The sequence below is a fragment of the Eschrichtius robustus genome, chromosome 21 (genome assembly GCF_028021215.1).
Source record: "Eschrichtius robustus isolate mEscRob2 chromosome 21, mEscRob2.pri, whole genome shotgun sequence".
Classification (NCBI taxonomy): Eukaryota; Metazoa; Chordata; class Mammalia; order Artiodactyla; family Eschrichtiidae; genus Eschrichtius; species Eschrichtius robustus.
Window position 1 is genome coordinate 32,976,778 of NC_090844.1, and position 25,338 is coordinate 33,002,115.

The 25,338-nt window shown below is 50.6% G+C and overlaps 1 protein-coding gene across 1 annotated transcript in view; it reads right to left on the reverse strand.

Moving 5' to 3' along the window:
* Window positions 1-2,514: 2,514 nt before the first annotated feature.
* The window catches only part of SFRP1 (secreted frizzled related protein 1), a 44,213-nt gene continuing 21,389 nt past the window's right edge, over window positions 2,515-25,338 (reverse strand). The window contains exon 3 of the mRNA XM_068532089.1: window positions 2,515-5,847. Coding sequence (XP_068388190.1) covers window positions 5,525-5,847 — 323 coding nt within the window. The 3' untranslated portion in view covers window positions 2,515-5,524. The remainder of the gene's footprint in view (window positions 5,848-25,338) is intronic.

Below are 25,338 nucleotides of genomic sequence, written 5' to 3' on the forward strand. Positions count from 1 at the left end.
TGGCGGTGGAGGGGAACACCATCGGGAGGTGAACTCCAAGGCCCCCCAGTGGGCGGGGCTGGGGGGAGGGATGGCGGGGAGGTCCAGAGGCAGACCCGGACAAGACAGGTCTGGATGGCTAATAGTTTGCTGAGGAAGAAAAAAAAAAAAAGGAAAGGAGTCTGGGGAAGAAGAATCAACCGTGGAGAGCTAGGACAAAGAACCCTAACGAGTGGATGGAGAGGATGGGCCCCCAGCTTGGGGTTTCTAACTGCGACTCTCCCAGTTTGATTTTCTTTCCACCCCAAAGCATGGTTCATATTTTGACTTCCGAGGAGATGGGCGCTGCGTGGGGACCCAGAGGTGTCATTATTAGTGCAGGGAGTCAGGACACTGCTGAGCGGACCAGCAGCGCCAGCTCCGCCCCTCACCCGGGAGCCAATCAGAAATGCAGAATTCCAACCCGCCCTCAGATCTATCCAATCAGAACCTGCATTTTAACTCGGTCTCCAGGTGATTGATATGCATATTAGAGGTTGAGAAGTACTCCTTGGAGAGCAGGATGTACCCGGCAGTAAAGAGTTAGGTTCATCCCCTCCCTCGTGTATCTAACTTACCTCTGTTAATTTATACCTAGTTAAGAATAACTCACAGAACTTCAGAAAGGGCTGCAGCAATATGAAGTGTGTGAGTAGGGAAAAGAGATACCAAAATAATCGTCTGCCTCTCATTTCCAAGCCACCACGTATGTCCTACTAGGATGTCATGCAAAGACCCAGAGGACTGCTGGCATCTGGAAAACCTAGAGCACTAGCTCAAAGTTGAGATTCCAAGGCCCCATGGCAAACCTCCCGAATCTGAATCTCTGGGAGTGGAAGACAGGCTGCATGTTAGTAAGCTCCCCTCGGTGACACATGCTAAAATTTAAGAATGAGCCTCCCTATTTCCTCTGAGTACTATTGGATGGTTGGTACGGATTTCTCTTCCGCCAGAGAGAAAGTGAATTGCTAGTACTTCTGGATCTGTTGTTGCCTTGGAAATAAGACCCACCTAACTTGGATAACATTGTGACCCTGATCTCTTTCTGGCCCTGAGTTGGAGAGCACCTGTACAACTCCTTCAAGAGGTGTGAGTGCTATAGAGCCTGAGGGTAAGGCTGTTCTCAGCACCGCCACCCTCTCTTAGTCACGAGGCTCTGGCAGTCCTGACACTTGGAACACCCCAAACTCCAGGGCGACGCCAGCTGCTGAAGCCAGGATGCCCTTGAACACACTTCATCATCTTTTTGGTGATTTGATTTTTTTTTTGATAATTCTATTTTAATTTTTAAATTTTTTAAATTTTTTTAACGTAGTTGATTTACAACGTTGTGCCAGTCTCTGTGATACAGCAAAATGACTCAGCTATACTGATTTGATTTTTAAAAATGCAAAAGAGCAATGAGAACATATGGGTTGTGGTGGTAGGGTTCAGTGGGGTGACGATATCCACGCTCAGCCTAAAAGAGATTTTCCTTCTTATTAACCACAGAGGAATAAAAAGGAACTGCCAGTATTTTCCTTGGCTGGGCTGGCATTCCAGGTACAGGTCCACTAGTCTAGTATGGGAAAATCTTTTGATACCCTAGCACGACTTAGTGGAATTTTTACAAGTCCTCATACCACGCCTTAAAAATGGTGCCTCTGTGCTTAGGTGTGGTCTGGGGTCACTTGGAGTATTTGCTCACTTCTGGGTAAAAGTGCCAGTTGTCTGAGGTCTGGAAGTGCCTTGTTAGTCAGGCAAAGACATGAACTGAAGTTGTCACTGTAATTGCTCACAGAATTAAAAGTCACAGCGAAGAATTCCTTAGGCAAGAAGCCTAGAGCAGCCTATAGCCTCATATCAGAGAGCTTGGGCTCGCCAAGTGGTACAGTCTGGGTCCAGAGGGAGGCTCAGCTGTAATTCAGACCTTGTTCCCTTGGGACTGGGACTTGGGAGCCCTGGGTTCTAGTTCCAGCAATGCCAGTGACCTGGGAGCCCCACCCTCCTTGGGAAACCCTAGCCATCTCACATCTGAGCTTCCCATCTGTAAATTAAAGGGGCAGACGTGGTCTCCTCTAAGGCTCATGTGGGTCTAAGACTCCAGGTACCAAAGAGTTTTCAAATTTTCGTTGGAATTTTAACATAGAATTGGCTGGAGGGGAAAGATCATGTGAAACCAAAAACATGGAAAAGAAACGCAGGCACGGTTGAAAAATACATTCTTGGAGAGCAAGTATTTAACTTTCTCTCTGACCTGAAACACACAGACGGGGGAAACTCCTGGAAATGATTCATGGGAGCAGGTGGTGTACGTGGGATGGGGTGAGGGTGTCTGCAGGGCCCCCCAGGTACTCCTCTGGCTCACCATGCCCAGTTACTATTTGAAAGCTGTTAAACTGGGACCCGAAAAAAATCAAGAGAGGGGTATGTGTGCAGTGGAGGAGGGTGAATGGTGTATCACTGGCGGGAAAAAGTCACCATGCGCATTACCATTGATTAATTGAGTGATTTTAGTCGAGTGAATATTGATACATGGCAGGAAGGCATGAAAATAAAATGAACACATATGGGAATTACTATTAACATAAGTGATAACATCAAAACATCTGGTAAAATGCAGTTAAAAAAACAACACACAAATGAAATGGAATGTAAAACATTTTCACAGTATTCAAAGCTTTTGTAAGAGATTTAGACTCTATAAGAGGAGTGCTACGTGGAGGAACTAGAGGAAACAGGAACCTCGTCTGTGTCCTGTGTATCTGCTGGTGAAAGGTCAGGAGGGCCAGCACATTATGCCACGAGAGTCTCTCCTAAAACAGAACGCCTGAGCCCAACACATCCACGGGGTTACAGCAGAGCAACTAGTTACTTGGAGTCTGATGAGAAAGACAGACTCTTGGTTTGGGCAATGGGGTTTCTGTAATTTACAGACCCAGATGCCTTAGGGAGCCCTCAGTGCTAATTCACCGACACCCAAAGCCAAATGTGACACAGGATGCTCTAAAAATAAAGTGTTCTTGGAATTCTCACCTCATTTTCTATCTTCTAAGATAAGTACTAATATTCTTCAAAGATTTAGCTGAGTTCTGCCCATGACCTCACTGGATTCCACCCAGAACGATGAATTTAAACCTTCACGAATACGACCTTTGCACTAGCAATAATTACCAAATCACACACAGACCTCTTTTGGAAACCAATGAGAAAGCCTGTGAGTCTGCACATCGTTTTTGTTACCTCCTTTGCTGAGAAAAACAAAGGTTTGTGACCAAGTGCAGCTTTGGGCCCAGAGCCTCCCTTTGCCCTGCAATGGCTGATGTGTAATAGTCAAGGCTGTTCCAAGTCCACAGGGAAACTCAGTCCCGGGACTCTGTGGTTGGACTCTACAACTGCAATTCACATTTCCAATTTATTTTGAACTCTCTTACTGCTTCCTACCTGAGAATTCCCATTTAGAGACTCCACCTGTTATTTATAACCTTCCTGGGGTAACTGCTATGGCCCACACAAAGCCTTTCCCAAGGCCTCCACCCTGGACAGAGGCCTTGTTGCCTGACCCACTCTGTCCAAACAAGCAGACACATATGAGCACAGAACTCTTGAGTTAATCAATCAAGACTAAGACCCAGATCCATACACTCATGAAATTGCTCTGAATTTCAGTTGACGATAGGAAAGTAGAATATCTCTAATTAACTAATATATATACACATTTTTTAAAAAATCGTCCAAAATTACAGGCAAATCACTTAAGATCCCCAACACTTTATGATTAAAAGTCAGAGAGAACCAAAAAAAAAAAAAAAAATGTATTAAATGATGGGTCACTAATTGTCAGGGGTTCGTTAGATCAGGATAACCCTCAGGAACGTAATGAAGTTGGCAGGCTGGTTTTCAGACTGGAGTTTTGGGAAGTTAACAGACTCTTCCACTGTTTCTGCGTCAGGCAGGGGCCATGCGGGTGACGCCTTCCAGCCCCACTGAAGCACTGGATTGGGTATAAACATTTGCCCAGAGGGACAATCGTTAAATCTTCGAGGTGTTACAGAGAATCAAGAATCAGGCTTGAGGGAGAAATTAATTTGGGAGGAATTACTTCCTATACATTGAACAAAGAGGAGTCAAGTTGCTTCCGTGAATGGGTTTATGTACATCACTTATTAAACACAATGGCTTTGAGAATTCTCTTAGGGCCCTTGGGGGAAAACCAGAGCTGCATTGCCTTTTAAACTCCCTCCTTGGATGGGGACCCTTGTAGCTTAACTTTCCCTCTGCAGAAATGAAAAAAAAAAAACCAAACAAACATTTTTTTAAGTTCAGAGGACAGGCAGGCAGGCTATTCTGAATTTCTCTGATCTCTAGGCAATCAAGTTCAAAGGAATCCATTTCTTCACAGGAAAGACAGGAATGGGATGTATTGTGAGTTTTGGTTAGCGTTGTGTTCGGGCCAAGGCAACGCAGAACCCCTCAGGAAAGAGGACCCACAGCTACACTACCAGGAGAAACCACCTCCCACTGGAAATGCTCAGAGAGACGGCCACTCAGCTAGAAAGTTGCCGCAAAGGCACCAAGAGACCCCAGTCTTACCACACCTTTCAAATGCTCAGTGGAGATTTTTTTTAAAACCTTGAAAAGTAAGTGGGTCTGTTGGTTGCTTTAAAACAATGTGAAATGAACAAACAAGGGAATTAGAACGCTAAGCTCTTTACCCAATGACAATTCACCCTAGACTAGCAATTTGCTGACTGTTCTCAATTTTTTGCTTTTCTCCTTTAACTCTGTTTTTTGAAAACCACCGCTGCCTTCTCAGTCTACGAATCATCACCTCTGTCACACCAAGGCAGGCCCGTGCCGCCCTCCACGTGTCAGGAGGTGAGATCAAACCCAAGGCTGACGGTGACCACCTCCAGGGCATCTGAGACTGGCTGGTTCGTATCAGAGGTGACACGTGGCCACAGGGCCAAGCAATGCAGGCCCCTCCCTTTGTTCTCACTATTTCTCCTGTGCACTGTCACTCTCTGAGTGTGGTGTGTGTCTGTTTCTGTCCACGAGGGACAGAAAGAGAAACTCCTCTGGAACTGAAAGCCGTGCATCTTACCAACAGTTAGAATTTTCTAGTTCCAAAGGCGTAGATTAGCTGATAGGTCGTAAGCAATTTGTAACGACACAAAGAGAGTGGCAGAACCTAACGAACGTTTGCTGTCGCCTCTCCCTTGCCGCCAACTCCCTTTCTTTACCGGCAGCGTTTTCTTTTGGAGCAACGGTGTCTCTGGTTGGGGTCGTGCTGCTCCACACTGTAGGTCTTCAGAAGCTTCCTGATCTAAATGGGTTTCCTCATCTGGGCATGCAGCTTTAAATATCGGCTATACTGGGGTCTGGCGCACAGGGATGGAGGGAGGGGTGGGAAATGCTGCAAGGGCAAAGTAGCTGGATTACGATGCCCTCCACCTCGAAGGAGCAGGGGCTGTGAACCGCCGAGGGTCCAGGGCTGTCCGCTCCCCCCTAACCCACCCCACGAGAATCACTTAAAGACCGACTGGAAAGTGGGACATTCGTGATTCTTCATCTTCCTCATGAAGTTTTTGAATTCTTTGTTTTTCTTGTCCCACTTATGGATGGCCGTCAGCAGGTACTGGCTCTTGACCTTGCGGCCCATGATGAGGAAGTGATGGCTGAGGTTGTCCAGCTGGTGACAGGGGCAGTCGGCCCCATTCTTCAGGTACAGGACCAGCTTCTTCAGCTCCTTCTTCTTGATGGGCCCCAGCTTCAGGGGCTTCTTCTTCTTGGGAACAATCTTCTTGTCACCATTCTCCTTTTTCACTTCTTTGATTTTCATCCTCAGGGCTAGAGAGGGGGAGGACAGACAGGGGAAGAGGAGAGAAGGGAGAGAGAGAGTTTTAGAACGCGGCTTTTCATCAGAAACCACAACCCACCTGCGGGCAGAAAAGCAGGAGACATAAAAGGCAAAGAGCACGTAAAGGAGGGAGGCTCTATCTGTCTATTCTATAATAAGGACCAAGGTCTCAGCTCACGTTCACGCACCAATTCTGCCCCCCGGTTTTGCGGTATCTGATGGTATCTCAATGGTTGCCACAGGATACCGTGAGAGTCTCAAATAAATGTTCAAAACCAAATCATGTGTCTCTTTTTTAAAACTCCAAGACTCAAGACTATCATACAATGCTTTAAGAGAAGAAGGGGATCATCTAATCCAATCAAGTCCACATAATCGAATGCTACCAACATCAGCACTCAAAGAAAAAACTTACCCTGAGTTTTGTTTGTTTGTTTTAAGGAGAAAGTTATTGGTTTAGTTTTTTTTATAACATCCAAAGGACCGAAAATTCTTTGTCAGTTGGGTCCTGGAAAGAAGGCAGACAGAACCTATGTGTGTGCAGTCAGCAAGGGAAAGCTGACTGCATCAAACGTCAGCGTCCAACTTTGTCATCAGAGAAACGAGGGTTCCAACCACTGGGCCTCCAGGGCATTCAGACAGCAGGTACCGTTGACGTGCTGTCCATCACTCATCAACCACTAGATGGCGCCACTAATGGGCTATCCTACCCACCGTGTAGACCCACAGAACCAAACTCGACTTTGACCTCTCGACCCGTTCGAGCAAGTCCTGGTGAGGGCCTGATGGATAAATCCAGGTGGTGATTCCTTAAATCTCACATGGTACCTGGGCTGCTTCCATTCTCAGCACGGCTCCCTGCAGAGAGGGAAAGCCAGCCCTCTGCCAACTCTGCCTTCTGGCCTCTTTGTCTCTACAGAGCCTGAGTCAACAGTGCTTCAGGGTTAGTGTGTGGACCACACACTCTAGTGCTGGCTTCATGGGGTTAACTGGTGAGGATGAATTAGCGTGGAGGCGTTCTATTCATTGGAAATGCACCAGAAACACAAACACAGCGTCCCGGTAACGGTCAACTCCCCTCGAAGCCTCGCCAGCCCTGGAGAGTTCCAAAGGAGTTGGAAATCATTTCTAGATTCTGGTCACCAGATGATGTGTCCATCCCTTGAATTCTTGTGAATTCCAAATCACGAAGCCCTCTCTTTTGAATAACTCAAAGCTTCCACCCACATTCCATGAGGAAAGACTTGAATCGAGCTACAGAACAGTAGCTAATGACTAGGAAAGCATCTGGATGCCCTCAAGAGCGCTGAGTATTTTCCATGCACTTCCTCAGTGAAACCTAATGCCTCCACGAGGAAGGTGCAATTATTTCCCCCATTTAACAGATGAGAAAACTGAGGCGTAAGGGTTACGTTTACTTGCCCAGAGTCACTGACCCTAAACTAAACCCACGGACTGAATGTGCACTTATAATCACCGTGCTGTCCAGGCCAAATTGCAAAATTCTTTATAATGAAGCTGACATTTCAAGTGCTGATTAAACGGACCAAGACAATACGGGAAAAGGGCTCGGGCTCTCTTCCCAGGTTTACCCACATTTCAAAATGACTTTACTTACGAAATGGTAAGAGTTCCTCCTGGTTGAAAGGGAACACCGCAAGAGTGAAGGCTTTATTATTTACTCTTTAGCTGATTAGAAAGCACACCCTTGGCCACCCCAAGAATTAGGAGAAATCCTAGGAACAAAGCTGCAGTGAATGTGTCAAAATCAGGAAATCAAATGCAATCCCACCCCTTTTGCTTACGGAAGGAGTTCCAGATCTGCAGCCACCGAGCCTCAGGGAACAAATACCCCAGGCCCGCAGCCCTTAGGAAAGACCTCACTCCCAAGGGTGGCGGAGGTTTTGGAGACTGGCCCAAGCAGCAGACGGTTAGCCCTGACCTCGCAGGCTGGCCCAGGCCCCGTGCACACGGGAGTGCGCTGAGCACAGTTTCCCAGTGAGCTCCTCTCTTTACTGCCCCCCGCCCCACAGAACCAGCCACTGCCCAGCACCTCTGATTTTGCTTGATTCCTGCACCCACTCCCACCCCGAGGGCAGAGGCAGGGGGACCAGCAGGTGGGAAAGCCGCGACTAGGAATCAGCAGAGACCACCCCTCTGGGACCTCCGCCCAGACCTGCCCAAGCAGCGCTCCCTCTGCCGCCCCGGCTCAGCTCCCCTTGTCGGCTTACCATCCTTGTACCTGGTGGGTCACCTGAGAGAAGACTTCACCTGGGCGAGTCTATAGTTCGCTCATCTAGAAATGTATCCGGGGGGTTGAGCCAGAGGAGACTCCCCGCCCAGGCCCGGGCAGATCAGGGCTCCATCTCTGCCCACCCTCCGCACTGCGAGAACCGACTGACCCAAGGAAGGCGGCCGGGGACTGCAGGGAGGCAAGGCGGTGAAGACACCCTCTGAGAAGTGCCCCGACATGTCACGGGACCCAAGGTCCAAGGCTGGGATCGATTACATCACTGGCAGGAACGAATGCATTTCCAGTGACAACTGGGCAGCCTCTTTTCTGCAGAGAGGTGAGCCATCATTTTTTTGGAGAACCCACTGTGTGCCAAGCACAGGACAGGTGCTCTCTGTGCGGCTCTCCTGACTTAACGCACAGCAACCGTTGTTATTACTGACGACGAACAAGGAGAAGGACTCAGGTTAAGGGACAACACGAGGCCACACTTTGTAGGAAGAGACTCAGGACTAGAACCCACCCCTGACCCCAAAGACCACGCTGGTTCCTACTATACCATGACGGGGTTTCAAATGCTATTGCTTCAGTGGAAACTATTTCCCTCTTTTGATTGTGTTGCTTTTAATCACAACTCAAATCAAAAATTAATGTTCCTTTGCCATGACCGTGTCAAGGAATTTAGTTTACATAGGTGGGAGCATGGCGGGGAGAGGGAAAAGCAAACGATGGAAATGTGTTCTGCATTAGACTCTTCGTTTCTTGCCATTTGGCTCACTTTCTTTTTTTGAGGTAGGGAGAGTAGGGAAGGAGGAGGTACATGTGGCCAGAAATTACTAACATCTTTCCATCTTTCAGGGGTTTATTTTAGGGATGCAGATTACCAACAATGTTTGGATAGGCGATTAGCCATCCCAGGTTGATTTCCCGCTGCCTTGTGGGTATGTATGCAGCCTCCCACCACATACATCCAGGGGCTGCTGGGACGGGATGGGGGGAGACTGATCACCACTTCCTCTCCCCCCACCCGGCCTCCACCATGCAGACAGCCTGGACCCCAGGGATTTCACCCATGGAATGTGTTTGCGCTGCAACCGGTGCTGGTGGGCAGGGGGAGAAGCCCCAGCAGGCAGCAGCTGGGCTCCCAACTGGGGTGCTGCTGGAGTCCCAGGTCCTGGGTTCCAACTGGGTGGCCACAGAACCTGGATCAGAGCTCCCCAAGTCTGTAAAGCGTGGAGTGCAGTTTGCCTGCTGGCCTGGCCGGTCGAGCATCCAGAGGGCCCGTGCTGGGCAATCCCAGGCAGACTACTGCGCCCACCCTGTCTCCGTCCTTCTCTGCCCCCTCCCGAGCCTGTCTCCCACAGGGTGATGATTCTACACCTGCCTCAGGCCCTTGATCTCAGCTACCCGTGACAGCCAGACCCTGAACTAAAACAAAACAAAACAAGAAACAAAACCCTTCTCTGTGTTTTTTCTTAGCAGCAACTGAACACCCTCCAACAGTAGGATATGACTCCTGCCTTTCACCTCGCTGGTCACGGCCAGCGAGGATGCAGAGACCAGAAACTTTAAAAACTCAAAACTTAAGGTCACAGTTAGGGGCCGTCTGGGTCTTTCTCCGCAACCTTAAAATAAATAACCCCTTCTATTCAGGTTAGACCCTGAAAGTTTCATCCCACTTGCAGTCACCGAAACCATATTTTTTGCCCACAAATGATACCCCCTTGGTAGCCTCCCCACAAAGCCTGGCCATTTTCTGAGGCTGAAATGAGCAGAGGAAGCTTGTTACACTCATCCCAAACCCACACTCTCTTCAAAACCGCCTTTTTCTCCTGATCTGCTTATGCTAATGGGGCTGCCATCCTTCCAATTACCCAGACAGGGAGCCTGGACGCGAGGCCACTGTTGGCCAAGGGCCAGGCATTTACACGATCGACAGTGTGGAACCGCTGCAGGAGTGCAAGAAAGGCCCTGAGACAGGGAAGGTGCCGAAGGGGCTGAGTCAGTCCCCAGCTTTGTGACTCATCTGATTACAGATAACGGTTGCAGTGAAGAATAAAGTACAGAGACGAGAAGAGAAGGAGGGACCTCCACTGGGGAGTTCCTGCAAAGTCATCAGAGTCACGGATGGAAAACTAGGCAGCTCGGCGTCTCAGAAAGCACAGGGGGAAGGTGCTTCAAGTGGAAGAAATGCTCCTTCATCCCCAATGCCGCAGAGTTTAAGAATGAGTGTGGGACCAGCTTGCTAGCCTTGGCAATGGGCGGGGGGGGGGTTTGCTGACGACCCTGTGGGAGCCACGATCCCAGGGGGTGAGGGAGACTCCCAGAGAGCTCAAAACCAATGGGAAGTGAAAAGGTTTTCCATCCTGACAACCACCAAGCGTCTGGAATGTTTGTGAAGAGTTACCGCTGGCCACTTCTAGCCAAACATAGTAGATTGAGCACACAATCATTTCCACCCCTCTAAAATTATAGTTTTAAAAAAGTTATAAACACATGCAAGAAAATGGTAAAGAAACAAGGACATCACATTTAGTATAATAGAGAGCAAATGGATGGTGGGTCCTGGCTTGATGAGAAAAGAAAAGCTGAAACCCAGCTGCTAACAGAGGGAGCTGACAGTAAGAAAGCAGCAGATCCACATGGCAGGACCCAGACATGCTCGTGAACTGGGGCCACTGGGTGCTTCTGCACTCGATGACAGAGACTGTATTATATATAGGAACCGAGACGTCTGCATCAGGGCACCCAGATCCACCAGCCTGGCCATAAACCCAGATGACTGCCCCTCACCAACTCCAGCAGCAGCCAAGACGTTTATTCCGTACAGAAGGTTTGAACCCAGACAGACTGGGCTTGTGGACACCAGACTCACAGGAGGACGGGGTGGGGAGGAGCTGCCCCGACACCAAAGGATTAAATGAAAGTCTGCACAGTGAAGAGTGAGACCCTCAGGTCTTAGAACACTACAGCAACACCCCCAGTCAGAGGATTGTGGGGTTTCTATCTAAAGAAACCAGTAGCCCCAAAGAAGAGACCTACAGCTTCCCCTAACAAAATTCCAAAATGAGGCCCAGCAAATCACAGGCCATGCATACACACAAAGAGCTCCAATTTAGTGCTTTACTCTTAAACTCCAATGGCCAGCCAAGGATCAGCAGGCATTTAAAGGAAAGCCTCTAAATGTGAACAAGAGACCAAAACGTACAAAACACACAGGAAAAAAAGAAATCGGAGATAACAGAAACAAGGTATGGCACAGAAGAAAACTGTTTACAAAGGTAATGGAAGATATTGTATTCATGAAACCAGAACAGAATGCTATTAAAAGGAATGTGCAGAGAACCAAGAGTATTTGAAGTTTTAAAAGGTAAGAGCAGAAATAAAGAATGCAACACACGTGCTTTAAGATAAGGTTGGAACAAAATGACAAAGAGATGGAAATAGGAGAAAGAAAGATAAAAGAGAGAATCCAACCAGGAGGTTCAACATCTGAATAAGAGAAAACCAAGAAAACAAATGGGAGAAAATACCAAAGAAATAATACAAGAAAAATTTTCCAGAAATGAAGAATGTAAGTTCTCAGATTAAACAGTGCCCAGGTCAATGAATCATAGCATTTAGAAACACCAGAGGTAAAGAGAACTTATAAAACCCTCCAGAGACAAAGAGAGGCTACATTTGCTGCAAAGGACCAGGCATCAGAATGGTACTGGATTGGTCAACAGCAACATTAGAAGCCAAAACAATTTCCAAATTCAATACTGAGCCAAACAGTCAATGTGGGAGAGGAGAATAAAGACAACTTCAGGCATTCAATGGTTATAAAAAAAATCTTCCATGTGTCTATTCTTAAGAAACTGCTCCAAAAATGCAGCACAAGACCCAGGATCAGGAAACTAAAGCTCTAACGTAAGATAAAAGCAATGGAAGTCTTAGAATGGTTTCTCCAGAACAACTGTGTGGCCGGCGTAAAGCTCAACCAGTCCAGACTGAAACAGGAGGAAAGAGGGACGGATGTACATCTACAGGAAGGTCTGGGGCTGAATTCAAAACACAAACGTGAGGACCCAGGAAAATAAAATGAGGCAACTACTATCTCAAGGGAAAACAGAATGGTGTATAATAAAGGAAATAGAAATGCAGTACACTACACGGCTCAGCTGCAGATAATACTGACATAATTATAATAAATTAAACGCTGAATGTCAATTTAACCAGAAGTGTGATATAACTATATGGAAAAGAATGGGGAGAAGAGGGAATAGAGTATAAGACAGATGTCTTTATCGTCAATCATAGAAAAGCAATAAATAGTGTCTAAAAATTAAAACGAAGAATTTAAAAATTAAGATTGTGTAAAAATTAAAATTAAGAAACAAAAGTGAGACAGATCTTTGTCTTCAATAATAGAAAATCAATAAGCAATGTCTAAAAATCAAAATTAAAATTAAGTATGGTGTTTATTTACTCCCTCTTGCTATCTACCATAAGACATAGCTAAAATAGCTGAAAATTATTACCTCTGGGTTGTGGGAATTAGTGGTTGGAAGGCATGGGGCAGAGGCCTGCAGTTTTTTGTTAAAAGCCTTTTAATACTATTTGACGTTTTAAATTGCATTTATTCTGAAGCAAAAAACTTAGATTTTAAAAAAGCTTGCTGTCTAGTAAAGAACTGAAATGTATATAAAATGTCAATGAATCACAAAATGGGAGCTCTTAAAAGAAACACAAAGATTACATTTCCTGGCCCTTCACTCCCCATTCAGCTGGAGCAGCTTGGCGTTACTTAGGGCTTCTCAGGAAGGGTTTTGTTTAAGAATTCTACTTTTTCCACTGTTTATTTGGGAAGACGGGGTAGCCTATAGAGCTTGTCAAGCCGATCATTTTTCAGATAAAAAACCAATTAGGTTAGAATTCGGATTATTTACTTTGAATGCAAAGGGACGTCAAACCTGGTTCAGCTGAATAGGCTGCCCGAGGCTGGAGGTGCCCACAGCTCCCTGCCTCTCAGCCCAGCCACAGCTCCTCCGAGCAAGGAGCAGGAAAGCATGGGGTCCCTACAGATTCCAGGGACAACTGACCAGCAGTCAGATATACTGTCTCCAATAGGTGCTAATAAAAAATCCTCCTGGGGCAGGTAACCCACCACACAGTCTGACTCCTGACTTGCTTGCTTTCCTAAATTACTTTCCCTGGCAGACAGGGCTGAAGTTCCCAAACAGATGATCTGAGCAGCAGGGGGGCAAGACGGACAAACTCCTTACCCAGTGGCCTGTTCCCAGACCCCAGGACCAGGAAGAGCCCACAGGTGGGCGCCTGGACCATCAGCCCTGGGGGTTCAGCTTACACCCCTCCTCCCACCCTGCCTCCTGGTGAAAGAGCTTGTTCAGATAGCAAGACCTCACTAAGCAGACAGAGAGGACTTGCTTTCCTACGTCGCAGCCCCATTTTCACAGATCTCTTGGGTGGGCGACCCTGAGGCAGAAAGTGCCATCCCCAAAGCCAACTGTGCAAATGAGATTTGGTAACAGCACTGGGTAAGGGCGGGGCTGGGAGAAACTGCTGCTCCTTCCAACACTCAGCAGAGGGTCTGGGCACCGCGCAGGCTGGCTTGCAGGCATCGGGATCCAAATGAGTCCTGCTGACAAAGGCCCTGCAAAGGCAGCTCAACAGAACTCCGTTCCCAGCAGGGGCCAGTGTTTGCATCATTAATTCCTTTAGCAAAGCAAGGGGCTTGCGCTTGGTACAATAACTCAGACTCTCTCCCTGACCACAAACCACGTGCTGCATGCTTACACGCATCTACTGGTTACAGGACAGACGCTACAGAGAGAAAAGGGAAAAAAAGAAAAATCAAAACTAAACAAACAAACAAAAAGATTGAAAGCAGCTTTTCTTTTTTTCTCATTTACAAAAAAACAGCAGATGTAAAAAATGCTCCTGAGTGACTTATTTGAGACAAATTATTTAATTGAAATTGTCCTGTTTTCTGGATCCCAGACATCTTGGGGAGGTGGGGGGATGGGCAGGCAGAAGGGTGGAATTTGCAGCTCTATGCCCTCCCAACCCACTTACAAGTACTCACGCGCACAGCACGGTGGCGTCGGTGTCAGCCATCGGAATCCCGCTGCCTAAGTGCTTGATTTCATGGATTGTGTTAAATCCCCACTGATCGAAGCTAATGGTGCAAAATGGAAACCCCACTTTGAGAACAAAGGGCTGCTTGGTGTGGGTTTATTCGGGAAGACGTGTGCACCGCGGCCCAGGCAGCAGGGGCTTGGGCCCCTCTCCTCCCAGTGAGGACCGCATCCCTCCTCCATGCCTCCCCAAGCAGTCGGCAGAGGAGAACAGGAGACTTGCTTAAATAAAGTCAGTCAAAAGGATTAATGGAACCTTGGCTCCAAGTCTGGGCCAACCGGCCAAGGCAAACAGTCCTCCTGCCGAAGGGCTCACTGGTTTTCCATTCCCCTCCGTTCCACCCCCCCAGTGTTCAACCCACACGGCACGTTGGAGTGCGCAATCGTCTCTTGGAAGGAAGACGATGGGGAGTGGGTTTCAGAACCAAGAATCGGAAAAGCCATGAGCCAGCCCTGGCTCTGCCAGATGCTCCAGAGAGGAGTCCTCAGGACCTCCGGGAGGGCTTGTTAAAATGCAGAGTGCTGGGCTGCCCCCAGAGCTTCTGCTTCGGCAGTAATGGGACGGGGCCTGAGAATGTGCATGTCTAACCTGTTCCCAAGTGATGCTAATGCTGCTGGTCTGGGGACCACACCTGAGAACCACTGGTCCAAAGGGTTTGAGGGGGGCTTTTTGGTCTGTCACCTTGGTTATTCACAGTGACGCATTCTGAGGATGCTTTCTTGGATGGTGTTTAAACTTACTGGAAGCCCAGGGCAGCCCTCCAAACTCATTAAAACTCAGGCTGAAGTCAGCACGGGCAGGTCCAAGACCCAGATGACCTTGGGCAAGCTGGTCTAGTGCCATTTTCAGAATCGCTGAGGTCTCTGGGGCCCCTACCCCGCAGAGGTGGAATCTTGCAAAGTCAGGAAAACCGAGGCTTTGTTAGCAAGAGGCAGCACCTTTCAGAGTAAAGGACTCTAAGTCCAGAATCAGACAACTCCAGCTCCTGGTTGGGATTCCATCACTAACTTTTGTACAAATCACTTTACTTCTCTGGGTCTTCGTGTAGCCATTTGGACCAGTTAATCTCAATTTCCATTCCAGCACGGGCAATCTGTCTAAGTCTTCATATTTCCTTTCTCTGTCTTGAAATCCAGTATAGATCATCCAAGGGAAAGTATCCTCTATCTCAGATGGTACTGGCCGCCCTCGCCTGCTCACGGCGCCCGGGGACCCTGCTGACAGTGGTCACAGCCCAAGCCCACAGAGAACACAATGGCACGAGAGCCTGGCCCTGACTGTGGAGTTGTCTAAACTTAAAGACAGCCCCCAGAAAGCATCTCCCAGCACGGCGGCAGGCAGGTCTTCACACTATCCCATCTGACCGATGGGAGAAGAGGCCTGGGAGTGCCCTGACCCCTCGGCTGGGAGATCCCCGAAGCAGCTATGAGTCACGCCTCTGAGAAGCCGCGGCAGGCACACCTCTGATATCACCCCTTCACTGTTCTCATAGTTGATCCCTCTGAAGGCAGAGGGTGTGCTCCAGACAAAATGTATGCTTTTCTTACCCATCCTTCCGGCCAAGCTACAGATCATCTTCTCCCTGAAGCCTCCCCAGCCCAGCCCAGCCTTGACCTTCAAGGTCCCACCCCCGCCGTCTGCATATGAACTCAGCACAGGTGGTAATTACCCATGAGTGTGCCTTCTCAGCCCCCTCCCACCGTGAGCCTGCAGGCCTGGCCCACCTACCCACCTCTGTCCCTGGCCTAGTGGGTGTCCCACACACCCCAGAGCTCAGCTAACACTGATACGCAAGCGAACGAAGAGATGTAAACAGCACGGTCTGCCCTGAAGTTCACAGCCTCACTGGTGAGACGGGTATCATTCGCTCAAACCTCTGCTTCAGCGGCAACAAGCACGGCCAACGGCGACCTGGCAGATCAGGCCCTGGTGTAGGTGCCTTTACACGTTAACTCACCGAATTCTCTAGCAACCAACCCTGTGGGGTGGACACCCTCCTGATAGCTGGCTTGCTGGTCAGGAGGCTAAGGCAGGATGGCTCAAGAAACGGGCCGAGGTTTCACGGATCCCGAGGGGACGCTAACTGTGCCAGGAGGAGTGGAGGTGAGGCCATCGCCACCCGCCGCCTGAAGCACGGACAGCGCTCAGCTAAGGTCCAGGTGACCCCGGCCTCTCGCGTGAGGCATGGGCCGGTGGCCGCTGCAGGCTGGTTCTCACTAATTCTTCCCTAACACACAGAGAATGTTCTCCAACAAACCAACCCCAGTCGCTGTCCCTAACAGAGGTATGCCTGTGAAACCCCTGCATGGGACCTATAATTAAGAGAACATTTCAGAAACTAACACAACATTGTAAATCAACTTGACTTCAGTTAAAAAAAAAAAACAGGGACGTTGATATGTTGAAACAGTAAGTAAAAAAAAAAAAATCTCTGCTTTTGAAAGGCCTAGGGTGAGGAAAACTGCAGAGCAATTTTAGGCGTGGAAAAGTCTGCCACGTAATCTGGGAAGCAATCACTATGCAAAATTGTGCACATCAAAGACGCAGAGGAGGGCTTCCCTGGTGGCGCAGTGGTTGAGAATCTGCCTGCCGATGCAGGGGACATGGGTTCGAGCCCTGGTCTGGGAAGATCCCACATGCCGTGGAGCAACTGGGCCCGTGAGCCACAAGTACTGAGCCTGCGCGTCTGGAGCCTGTGCTCCACAACAAGAGAGGCCGCGACAGTGAGAGGCCTGCGCACTGTGATGAACAGTGGCCCCCGCTCGCCGCAACTAGAGAAAGCCCTCGCACAGAAATGAAGACCCAACACAGCCAAAAATAAATAAATAATTAATTAATTTAAAAAAAAAAAAGTGAGAAGTTTGTAACATGTTAATTATGTTAAAAAAAAAAAAAAAAAAGACGCAGAGGAGAGAAATACTCCAAAATATCAGCAGTTGCTGTCTCTGGGCACTCTGAGTACGGCTGATGTCTAAGCTCTTTATTGTGTTTCCCACTATTTTCCGGGTTTTATCATTTTTATAGTGAGAAAAAAATTATCCCAAAGAGAAGTAAGTCTTGTCTTACTCTGGGCAAATAAGATGTTTACAGCTTACAGTTCGTGACTCTTCCAGCAGGTGTTCAGCAGGTCTTCACAGAAAGCCCACGAGACACCAAATTAAACATCGATTAACCTTGTGTGCCTTCGACCAGATTTCCCAAACAAACAAAAAATTAAAGTCCTTGCTACCCCCTGAAGTTTCCTGGGGCAGCCAGCAGGGAAAAGCCCTGGTCATGGGCAGGGAAGCGAAAGGAACACAACTGAGCCTGCAAACCAGGACACTTCGGAGACAGAAAGAGGGCCATTCGTTTTTATGCTGGGACCACAGGAATAAACCGGGACTGTCCCGGGCAGACAGGCTATGTAGCCACCCTAACAAGGAGGTGGCCCGTGTGTAAAGGGTGGGTGCGTGTTTCACAGGTGTGGCTGGCGTGGAGGTGGTGACGAGTGGCCTGGCGGAGGAGAGGGCAACGGAGGCTCTTCTTCTCCCTCCCTGGCTCCCAAAGCTACCAGGCAGGTGCAGAGGTCAGAGGGTCAGCACCCTGTCTGACTGCAGGGTTGCCCACACTTCCGCGGCCCTGGCTGGGAAGCAGAGTCCAGTGGACACAGAACCATCGGGCTGGAAGGAGCCTCTGACACAGCCCTACGTTCTACGTCCCGTTCCCTCAGTGGAGTGAGGAGGGCGAGGCCCGGTGATGTCAGTGACGCCGGGCGTAATAAGCAGAACAGGAGACCCGTGTCCTAGGGCGTCCTCCGCCGATGGGGCCTGGGGGCAGGGAACGTCCTCACTCAGGAGTCACTCTCCCCCTTTCCCTCCCAAGGACGTTCAAGGTATAAAAGGATTCGGAAAGGGAAGTACCTCTCTGATTCGTCACAGATATCTCTCAAGTACCAAGTTCAAAAGAGGGCAAAAAAACAGCCCATGTCCAAAATCGTTCATTCTAACCATCACGGGATGGCACAGGCAGAAACAGGGGCTGGTCCTAGACCTGAGCCCACCCCTCCCCCGACATGAAGGTTCTTCCTGCTCTTCCGAGTTCCTGACCCACGGAGCTACCCAGCTGACTGCACTTGAATGTTTCGGTTTCTTTTTTTCAGTCTTTCTAGGCTTTGTATAAAGAGCAGGGAGGCCGGAAGTCACCCTAGCAGCCTGCCTGACCCTGGCCTGGGGGGCACCGAGCCCAGCCCACCGTGCACACCTTCCCCATCCATCAGATGGGGTAGCACCTGGCTTCACCCCAAAGCCCCAGGGAAGGGCAACAGCGCACACGTTTTCCTGTCACCCGCCCAGCACTGCCCCACCAGAGACAGACGTGTATCCCCTTGGATTACAACGTAATCCAAATCAGGATTACAGTGTATCTCCAATCAGGATGGAGAGGAATTCTGGCCTCCCAAAGGTGAAGTTTGTCTTGGCCTCAGGTAGGTCTGGGTGAAGCCAAGAATCTGAAAAGTTAATGGGAGTCGGCACCCAGTCCTAGTTCTGAGCTGGCCTCCTCTCGAAGAGGGAGCCCTCCTACGCTGTTGGTGGGAATGTAAATTGGTGCAGCTGCTATGGAAAACAGGATGGCGGTTTCTCAAAAAACTAAAAATAGAGCTAACATATGACCCAGCAATCCTACTCCTGGACATATATCCACAAAAACAAAAACACTATGTATGCTGAAAAGATACATACACCCCAATGTTCATAGCAGCATTATTTACAGTAGCCAAGACATGGAAGCAACCTAAATCATCCAGATGAATGGATAAAGGAGATGTGGTATACACACACACACACACACACACAATGGAATACTACTCAGCCATGAAAAAGAATGAAATTTTGCCATTGGCAGCATGGACGGACTTGGAGGGCATTATGCTAAGTGAAATTAGTCAGAGAAAGACAAATACTGTATGATATCACTTATATGTGATCTTAAAAATCTAAAAATACAACTAACTACTGAATATAACAAAAAAGAAGCAGACTCACAGATATAGGAACAAACTAGTGGTTACCAATGGGGGGGCATGATGGGGGATGGGGAAGGGGGTGGTACAAACTGTTGGGGGGAAGATAGGCTCAAGGATGTCTTATACAACACAGGGCATGTAGCCAATATTTTGTAAATGGAAAGGAACCTTTCAAAACTGTATAAAACAACAGATAAAATAAACTGAAAGCTGGCCTCCTTTCTACTGTCTAGGGTCCTTGCTCCCGCCAAGCTCAGCAAGCAGGCACGCAACGTGGCCAGTGGTATTGGCCCCGAGCTGGGTGTCCCGAGTCCTGCTTCCAGATCCTCTGACTTCACTGAGTCTCTTTTCTTTCTCTCCACCCACCTGGAGCGCCACACCCAGGTAAGGGGTCAGATCTGGGTCCTCAGAGCCCGGGGGACCGCGGGCAAGGGGAACAGAGCGATGGGATGGGGTGCCCCACTTGGGGCTCTTTTCTGCTTCTCCAGGAAAACCACTTATTAAAAAGAGACGGAAACAAAAATCAATACATCAACAAACAAACTTCCCCATGGCTGCAGAAGCCGCTGCGCCCCGGGGCCCAGTTGGCCCAAAGGAGACCCCTGGGGAAGCCGGTGGATGGGCAAGGACCCGGATGACGGGGACAGAGCTTCTTGGGCAGCAGGTGTCTGACCACATCCTGGGGCGGCGCGCCAACTGCCAAGGCACGCCTATCACTCAGGAAGCCAGTGCTTCCTACGTGTTTACCAAGCTCCTGGCTCCGGAACCGACAGATTTTGGTTAATGGGCCCCAGGACGCCCTGTGTGCGGTGCATCCCTTCCTGCTGAAGACAGTCAGGACCCCGGGGCTCCGGGCGATGGCTCTGGCTCAGTCCTGCTCCCCAGCTTCCGGCTCCCTGGCCAGGTGTGCCCTTCACTGGCAGAGGTCAAGAGCGCTGACCCTCTGAGCCCACACACTCGCTTGCCCCCAGTTGTCCCCCCCGAGATGGGACGAAGCAGGAGGAGTCGGGAGGCTGGGTGGGTCCCCCCGGATCTGCCCAAGAACGGAGGTCACCGCCCTGCTCACACTCCAGGCATCGGGGACTGATGTCACCACCACCGACCAGGGAAGGTGGAAGACGAATGTCACCCGGCCTACGATCAGAGCTCCGGCACCAGCACAGCCACTTCAGGACACAGAATGCTTGAGCTCACGGCCACCACCCGGCCATTGCAGATAAGCTGGTACTACGTAGGAGGCACCTGGTCACCTGTCAGCACCCGTTTTGATCTTTGGTGGACAGATGTACAGACACCATACACCCAACAGCTACAGTGCCAATTTGTCGTAAATTGAGGGTTTGCAGTGAAACCATCCTTAACACGGCCTGCACGCGTGACTAATTACTACTGGTAGCCTGAGGGGCTGACACACCCTCTGTATGAAGAATTTCATTTGCTGGCCAGTCAGGAAAGATGCGGTTTCAAGATCCAGGCCCCCTGGGCAACGTTGCTGGCCGTTTTCTGGCATTCTGATCTACCCCAGTCGTGATTTCTCCAAAGTTCCTCCCTCCTGTGAATGCAGATTTTGTGCCTCACGTTCTCGTGCCTCACGTTCAACAAATAAATGGTTTTTAAAAGTTCCTTATTTTCTAAAGTGCTTCAGATGAGCTGCTGGGGCAAATCCATCCATGTGCTGGAGACCTTCGGGACACTGCAGGCCAGGGGCACAGAGGGGGGCTCCACGATCGCTCGCGCCACCCTTTAGAACCTGTTCCAAAGATGCCTTGGGAGCCGACCTTGCGCCACATCTGCAACTGACTTTCCCTGGCTTGGCTGAGGGGAGACATCCTCTCACCTCTGAGGCTCTAGACACTGCACCTTGAGGCTCTTGGTTTTCTGCGGTTCTATTCCCCAGCTCACCTACAATGTTAGAAATCAGCCTTGTAACACCCCTGCCCCCAGCAGCTAAACAACAGAGCCACTGGCTGTATTTGGAGCTGCTCCCTGCTTCCCAGGGGCCACCAGGAGCCAGGCCCTGCTGTGTGTGACACGGCGCTCAGCAGGCCACCATCTCACATCTAGAATTTTCTCTGCCAGGCCAGGTGCTCCAGACTAACAAGGCTTTTTCTCCCTTACAAATGCCTTCCAAGATTCGCGCATTGGTACTCACCGCGTGAAGCCGGCTTTCTTTGTCTGCGAGTCCATCACGCCTTTGACGACCACCGCCCTCTGCTGCCACCTCCCAAGTCCACCTTAGGGACCCGTGGTACTGACCGCAAGTATCAAGCACCATCCTTGAGGGCCTTACAGAGACCTGGTAAAGTTGGTACGACTATCATTCACCTTGTAAGACAAGAGGAGTTAGACTACAGCTTTCCAAAAGACACCAGCTAGTAAGTAATGGAGAACCAGGACTCAATCTCAGGTAGGTTGGCTCTAGAGCCCTAAAGTGAGTTCAGTAGCATGCCCCCAAATTCGCGTGCACCTGGACCCTCAGAATATGACCTTATTTGGAAATGCAGTCTTTGCAGGTGCAATTAGTTAGGGTGAGGCCACACTGGATTCAGTGGATCCCAAACCCAACAACTGGTGTCCTTACAAGAGGAGGAGAAAGGACACAGACACCAGGGAAGAGCCACGTGGAGACAGAGCGGAGATCGGAGTCATGAGTCAAGGGATGCTGGGGATTGCCGGCAGCCAACAGAAGCCAGGAGAGGGCCCTGGAACAGGGTCTCCCCAAAGCGTCCTATGGAGAGCACCCCACCTTTGGTAAGCAGGTGGACCCCAGCAAGTGCAGGCTGGCAGGGCCACACGCTGTGGGCGGCAATGTCATCGTCCATACTCACAGGGGACAGGCCAGGGGACACTGGGTAAAGGCCCCAGTGTCCATCCAGGAAGAAAGTACACAGTGAGTGTCTCATCGGATAATCACAGCCTTTCTTCCTTGAGGTCAGACACCCTTCCACACGCCCAGGAGCCTCTTAAAAGAGTAAGGGTCAGTCATGCACCGCGAGTAAGAAGTGGCCAAGCCAACCCAGGTCCAGGCCCCCCCTCCTCCAGCGGAGAGGCCCCCGTGGACCAGTTTCTATGATGAAGGTTAGGGTAAGATTTCCTTTGAAGAAAGGGTCTGCTTCGTGGTGTGTGTGTTTAAAGAACGCTACGTTAGGACGCAGAGCACATTCTGAGAGCGACGTGGGATTTAAGAGGCCATCCAGCCAAAGTCTTGTTCCAGAGATCAGCGAACAGGGGCTCATCCGGAGCTGGAACCAGGATCCCCGCTGCCCCCCGCCTCGATCCCCAAGCACTGTCCTTCAACACACACTCCGTCTCAGAAAGAGGACCCCCGGCCCCTCGGGCTCCCACCCCATGTGATCACACAGTCCCCTTCCCTCCTCTCCAAATGCAAGCAACCCTCCCCCTGCTCCAAGGCCACGACAAAATGCCGAAAACCGGAAAACCAAGCTGCAGCCGGGCTGAAGTACAACCCCGGCTTGCTCTCAGATCTGTCACTTCTTGCAAGAAACGTGGCTGCAGTGAAGGAGGAAAGCCGGGGCCAGAGGCCCCTCTGCCAGTCCCCCCACCTTTTCAAGGAGAAACTGGCCCCTCACTCTGACCCAGGACCACCCATCAGGCAGAACAGCAGGCTGCGGCCCAGCACCCCAGCCCCTCCGGGCCAGGAAACTCTTACTGAGCCATCCTGGGGCCTGTCCTCGTGAGTCCCCGACCTGCCTTCCTCTGGGGGCCTTTGGGGGTGAGTCAGGGGCTTGGACAGCAGGCTGCACTCCCACGCGTTCCCTCATTAGAGAGCCGCCCAGGAAACGGGCTCCCAGGCCTCACACCCCCGTGACAACCAGACCTGGGGGGAACGCCAGCGACCCTTCAGGCCGCTGCACAAGTAGCTGCGTGTCGGTTTCCTGAGCCAGAGTTTTTTGGGGTGTGGGCCCCCCTGGAATTTCCACGCTGAGGGCTCCCAGGGAGGAGCAGGAAGCTTCTCAACTCTGGCTGGGGTTCCTCATTCTAAGGCCCTGGGGGCCAGGCAGGAACACAGAGAGTTCTCAGCTGGTCCAGACCGGATTCCACCCCCCAACCCGCTCGGAAAGGGGGGACCACGATGGGGATGGTGAGCAAAAGAAAAGGAAAGCACCGGTGCTCTGCGGGGCCCGAGTAATCAGAACAAGGAAACCTGCCAGAAGACACATTAGGTCTGTAAGGAAAGAAGGCTGCAGGCGAAGAGCTGTCAGTCACAAGCAAACCCACACCAGCCATGGAGCCCCCTCCTTCCAGAGAAGCCGGTCCCGGGCTCCGCTGCCCCCAACGCCTCACACACACAGTTACACAACTGGGAAAGCCAAGTCCCCAGGAAAGCTGATACCCAGAGTGGGGGGTGGACCAGATGTCCCGTCTGCACGAAGGAAAGGGCAGGAGGGAGGCCTGCCCGGGCCTGCACTTCATTCCAGGTCTGTCGGCCTCCTCCCTGGCAACCGGAGGACCGGTCCTCGGGAGTCAGGAGCTCCAAGCCATCTGGTCTTCGCCACAAAGACACGCAACTCGGACCAGCTTCGAGGTTCTACTGTGCGCACCGGAGCCAGCCCTTCCCTCCTGAAGGGTCTACGCGTGAGGGCGGGGACTCGAGGCTGGCATCCCAGGTTGCTGGGTGACTCAACCAGGCCCCAGGCTGTCCCTCCACCTTCCTCCGGAAAATCAGCCGACGTCCTCCTGAGAAGGAAAGTTCGCCCTCTGACACAGCCACCTTCCTGGGGAAGCCACCAGCAGGAGTGCCGCCAGCAGGTGCCCTGCGGACCACAGACTCTTGTGGGGCTGGAAGGACCGGAGAAGTCATCCTCCTGCTTCCTGCCAGATGCAGGCCTCTCGGGTTCGCAGGCAAGAGGCCATCCCACCTGTGAACAGCTCCCTGGGGAGGGGGGACCCCACCACCTTGTTGGTCAAGGTTTTGTTTCCTCAGCAAGCCGGGTTCTACCTGAGCTACACAGCACACGATTTCCCTTGGCTGGACAAGCCAGTCCCAGCTCTCTCAACCACTGTCCTCCTGGCCCTTGTGGTCCGGAGAGGCAAACACAGCCTTGTCGTTTGAAGGAGGAAGTGGGAAGAGAATCACCAGGCCCCAGAGAAAGCGGGAAACACCCAACTTTGACCCTGTAGCACCCAGGGGTGATGCTCACGGCCTGCCCGCTGACACTTCTCAGCCGCTGCCCGCACAAAGTATCCACCACTGGCTACCACGGGCCAAAGGGATGCTGAGTGCGCATTCCACACGCCGGCATCAGGGCAGAGGACCAGTGCACAGGGTGTCAGTAAAAGCCCCGGGTCACTTGCCACTGAGGGACAGAGGCTCCCAGATGGGCCCTGTCTGCACCCGGCTTGCCATGGCCACTGGCCCCTCTCAGGGACAAGACTGACGCAAAGTCTCAGTCCCAGACGTTCTGAGTGTCCTCTCCACCTGATGCTTTGAACTTTAGTCTTCAGGTAAGATTTGCTCCCCTTGTGAACCCAGAGATGTCTGGGGGGTGAAAACAGCGTGTATTTTAATAGCCTCTAAAATTACTTTCAAGCTCCTCTGAGAAAAGCATCACCGTTAAGTATCCTGGTTCAGATCTGGTCTATCTGTAAAATGCATTCATTTTATTTTTTCTTTTTTAAGGAAAGCCAAGTGTGTGGCTTAGGTTAGAAATGCTTTAGGGAAGAGTGGCCATGCGGGGTTGCCCAGCAGAACTGTAAGATGGCACGTGGGACCGTGGCCAAGGTCACAGGCTCGGGGTGGATTTGCAGTGTGTCCTTTCCAGGACACATCGGTACAATCTCATGGGGTCTATCCACCAGTTCTGAGAAGTATACACAATTATCCCGATTTGGCAGGTGAGAAAGCTGAGGCCCAGAGAACTGGAGTTGGCCAGAGTCTCGTGGCTGATAAATCGTGGGGCTGGAATTGAAAATCGGTTCTGAGGCTTGGAAAGTCCTCCTTGGAAATCACCCGCACCGTGCCTGCAAACTGGTCTCCCATCAGGCTATCTTCCCCGCACAGGTGGAGAGGGTCCCCACTGTCCCTGGGTTTCTGAGGAAGTGCGGGGGAACACGTCCAGGAGAGGGGCTGAGGTCGGGGCGCCC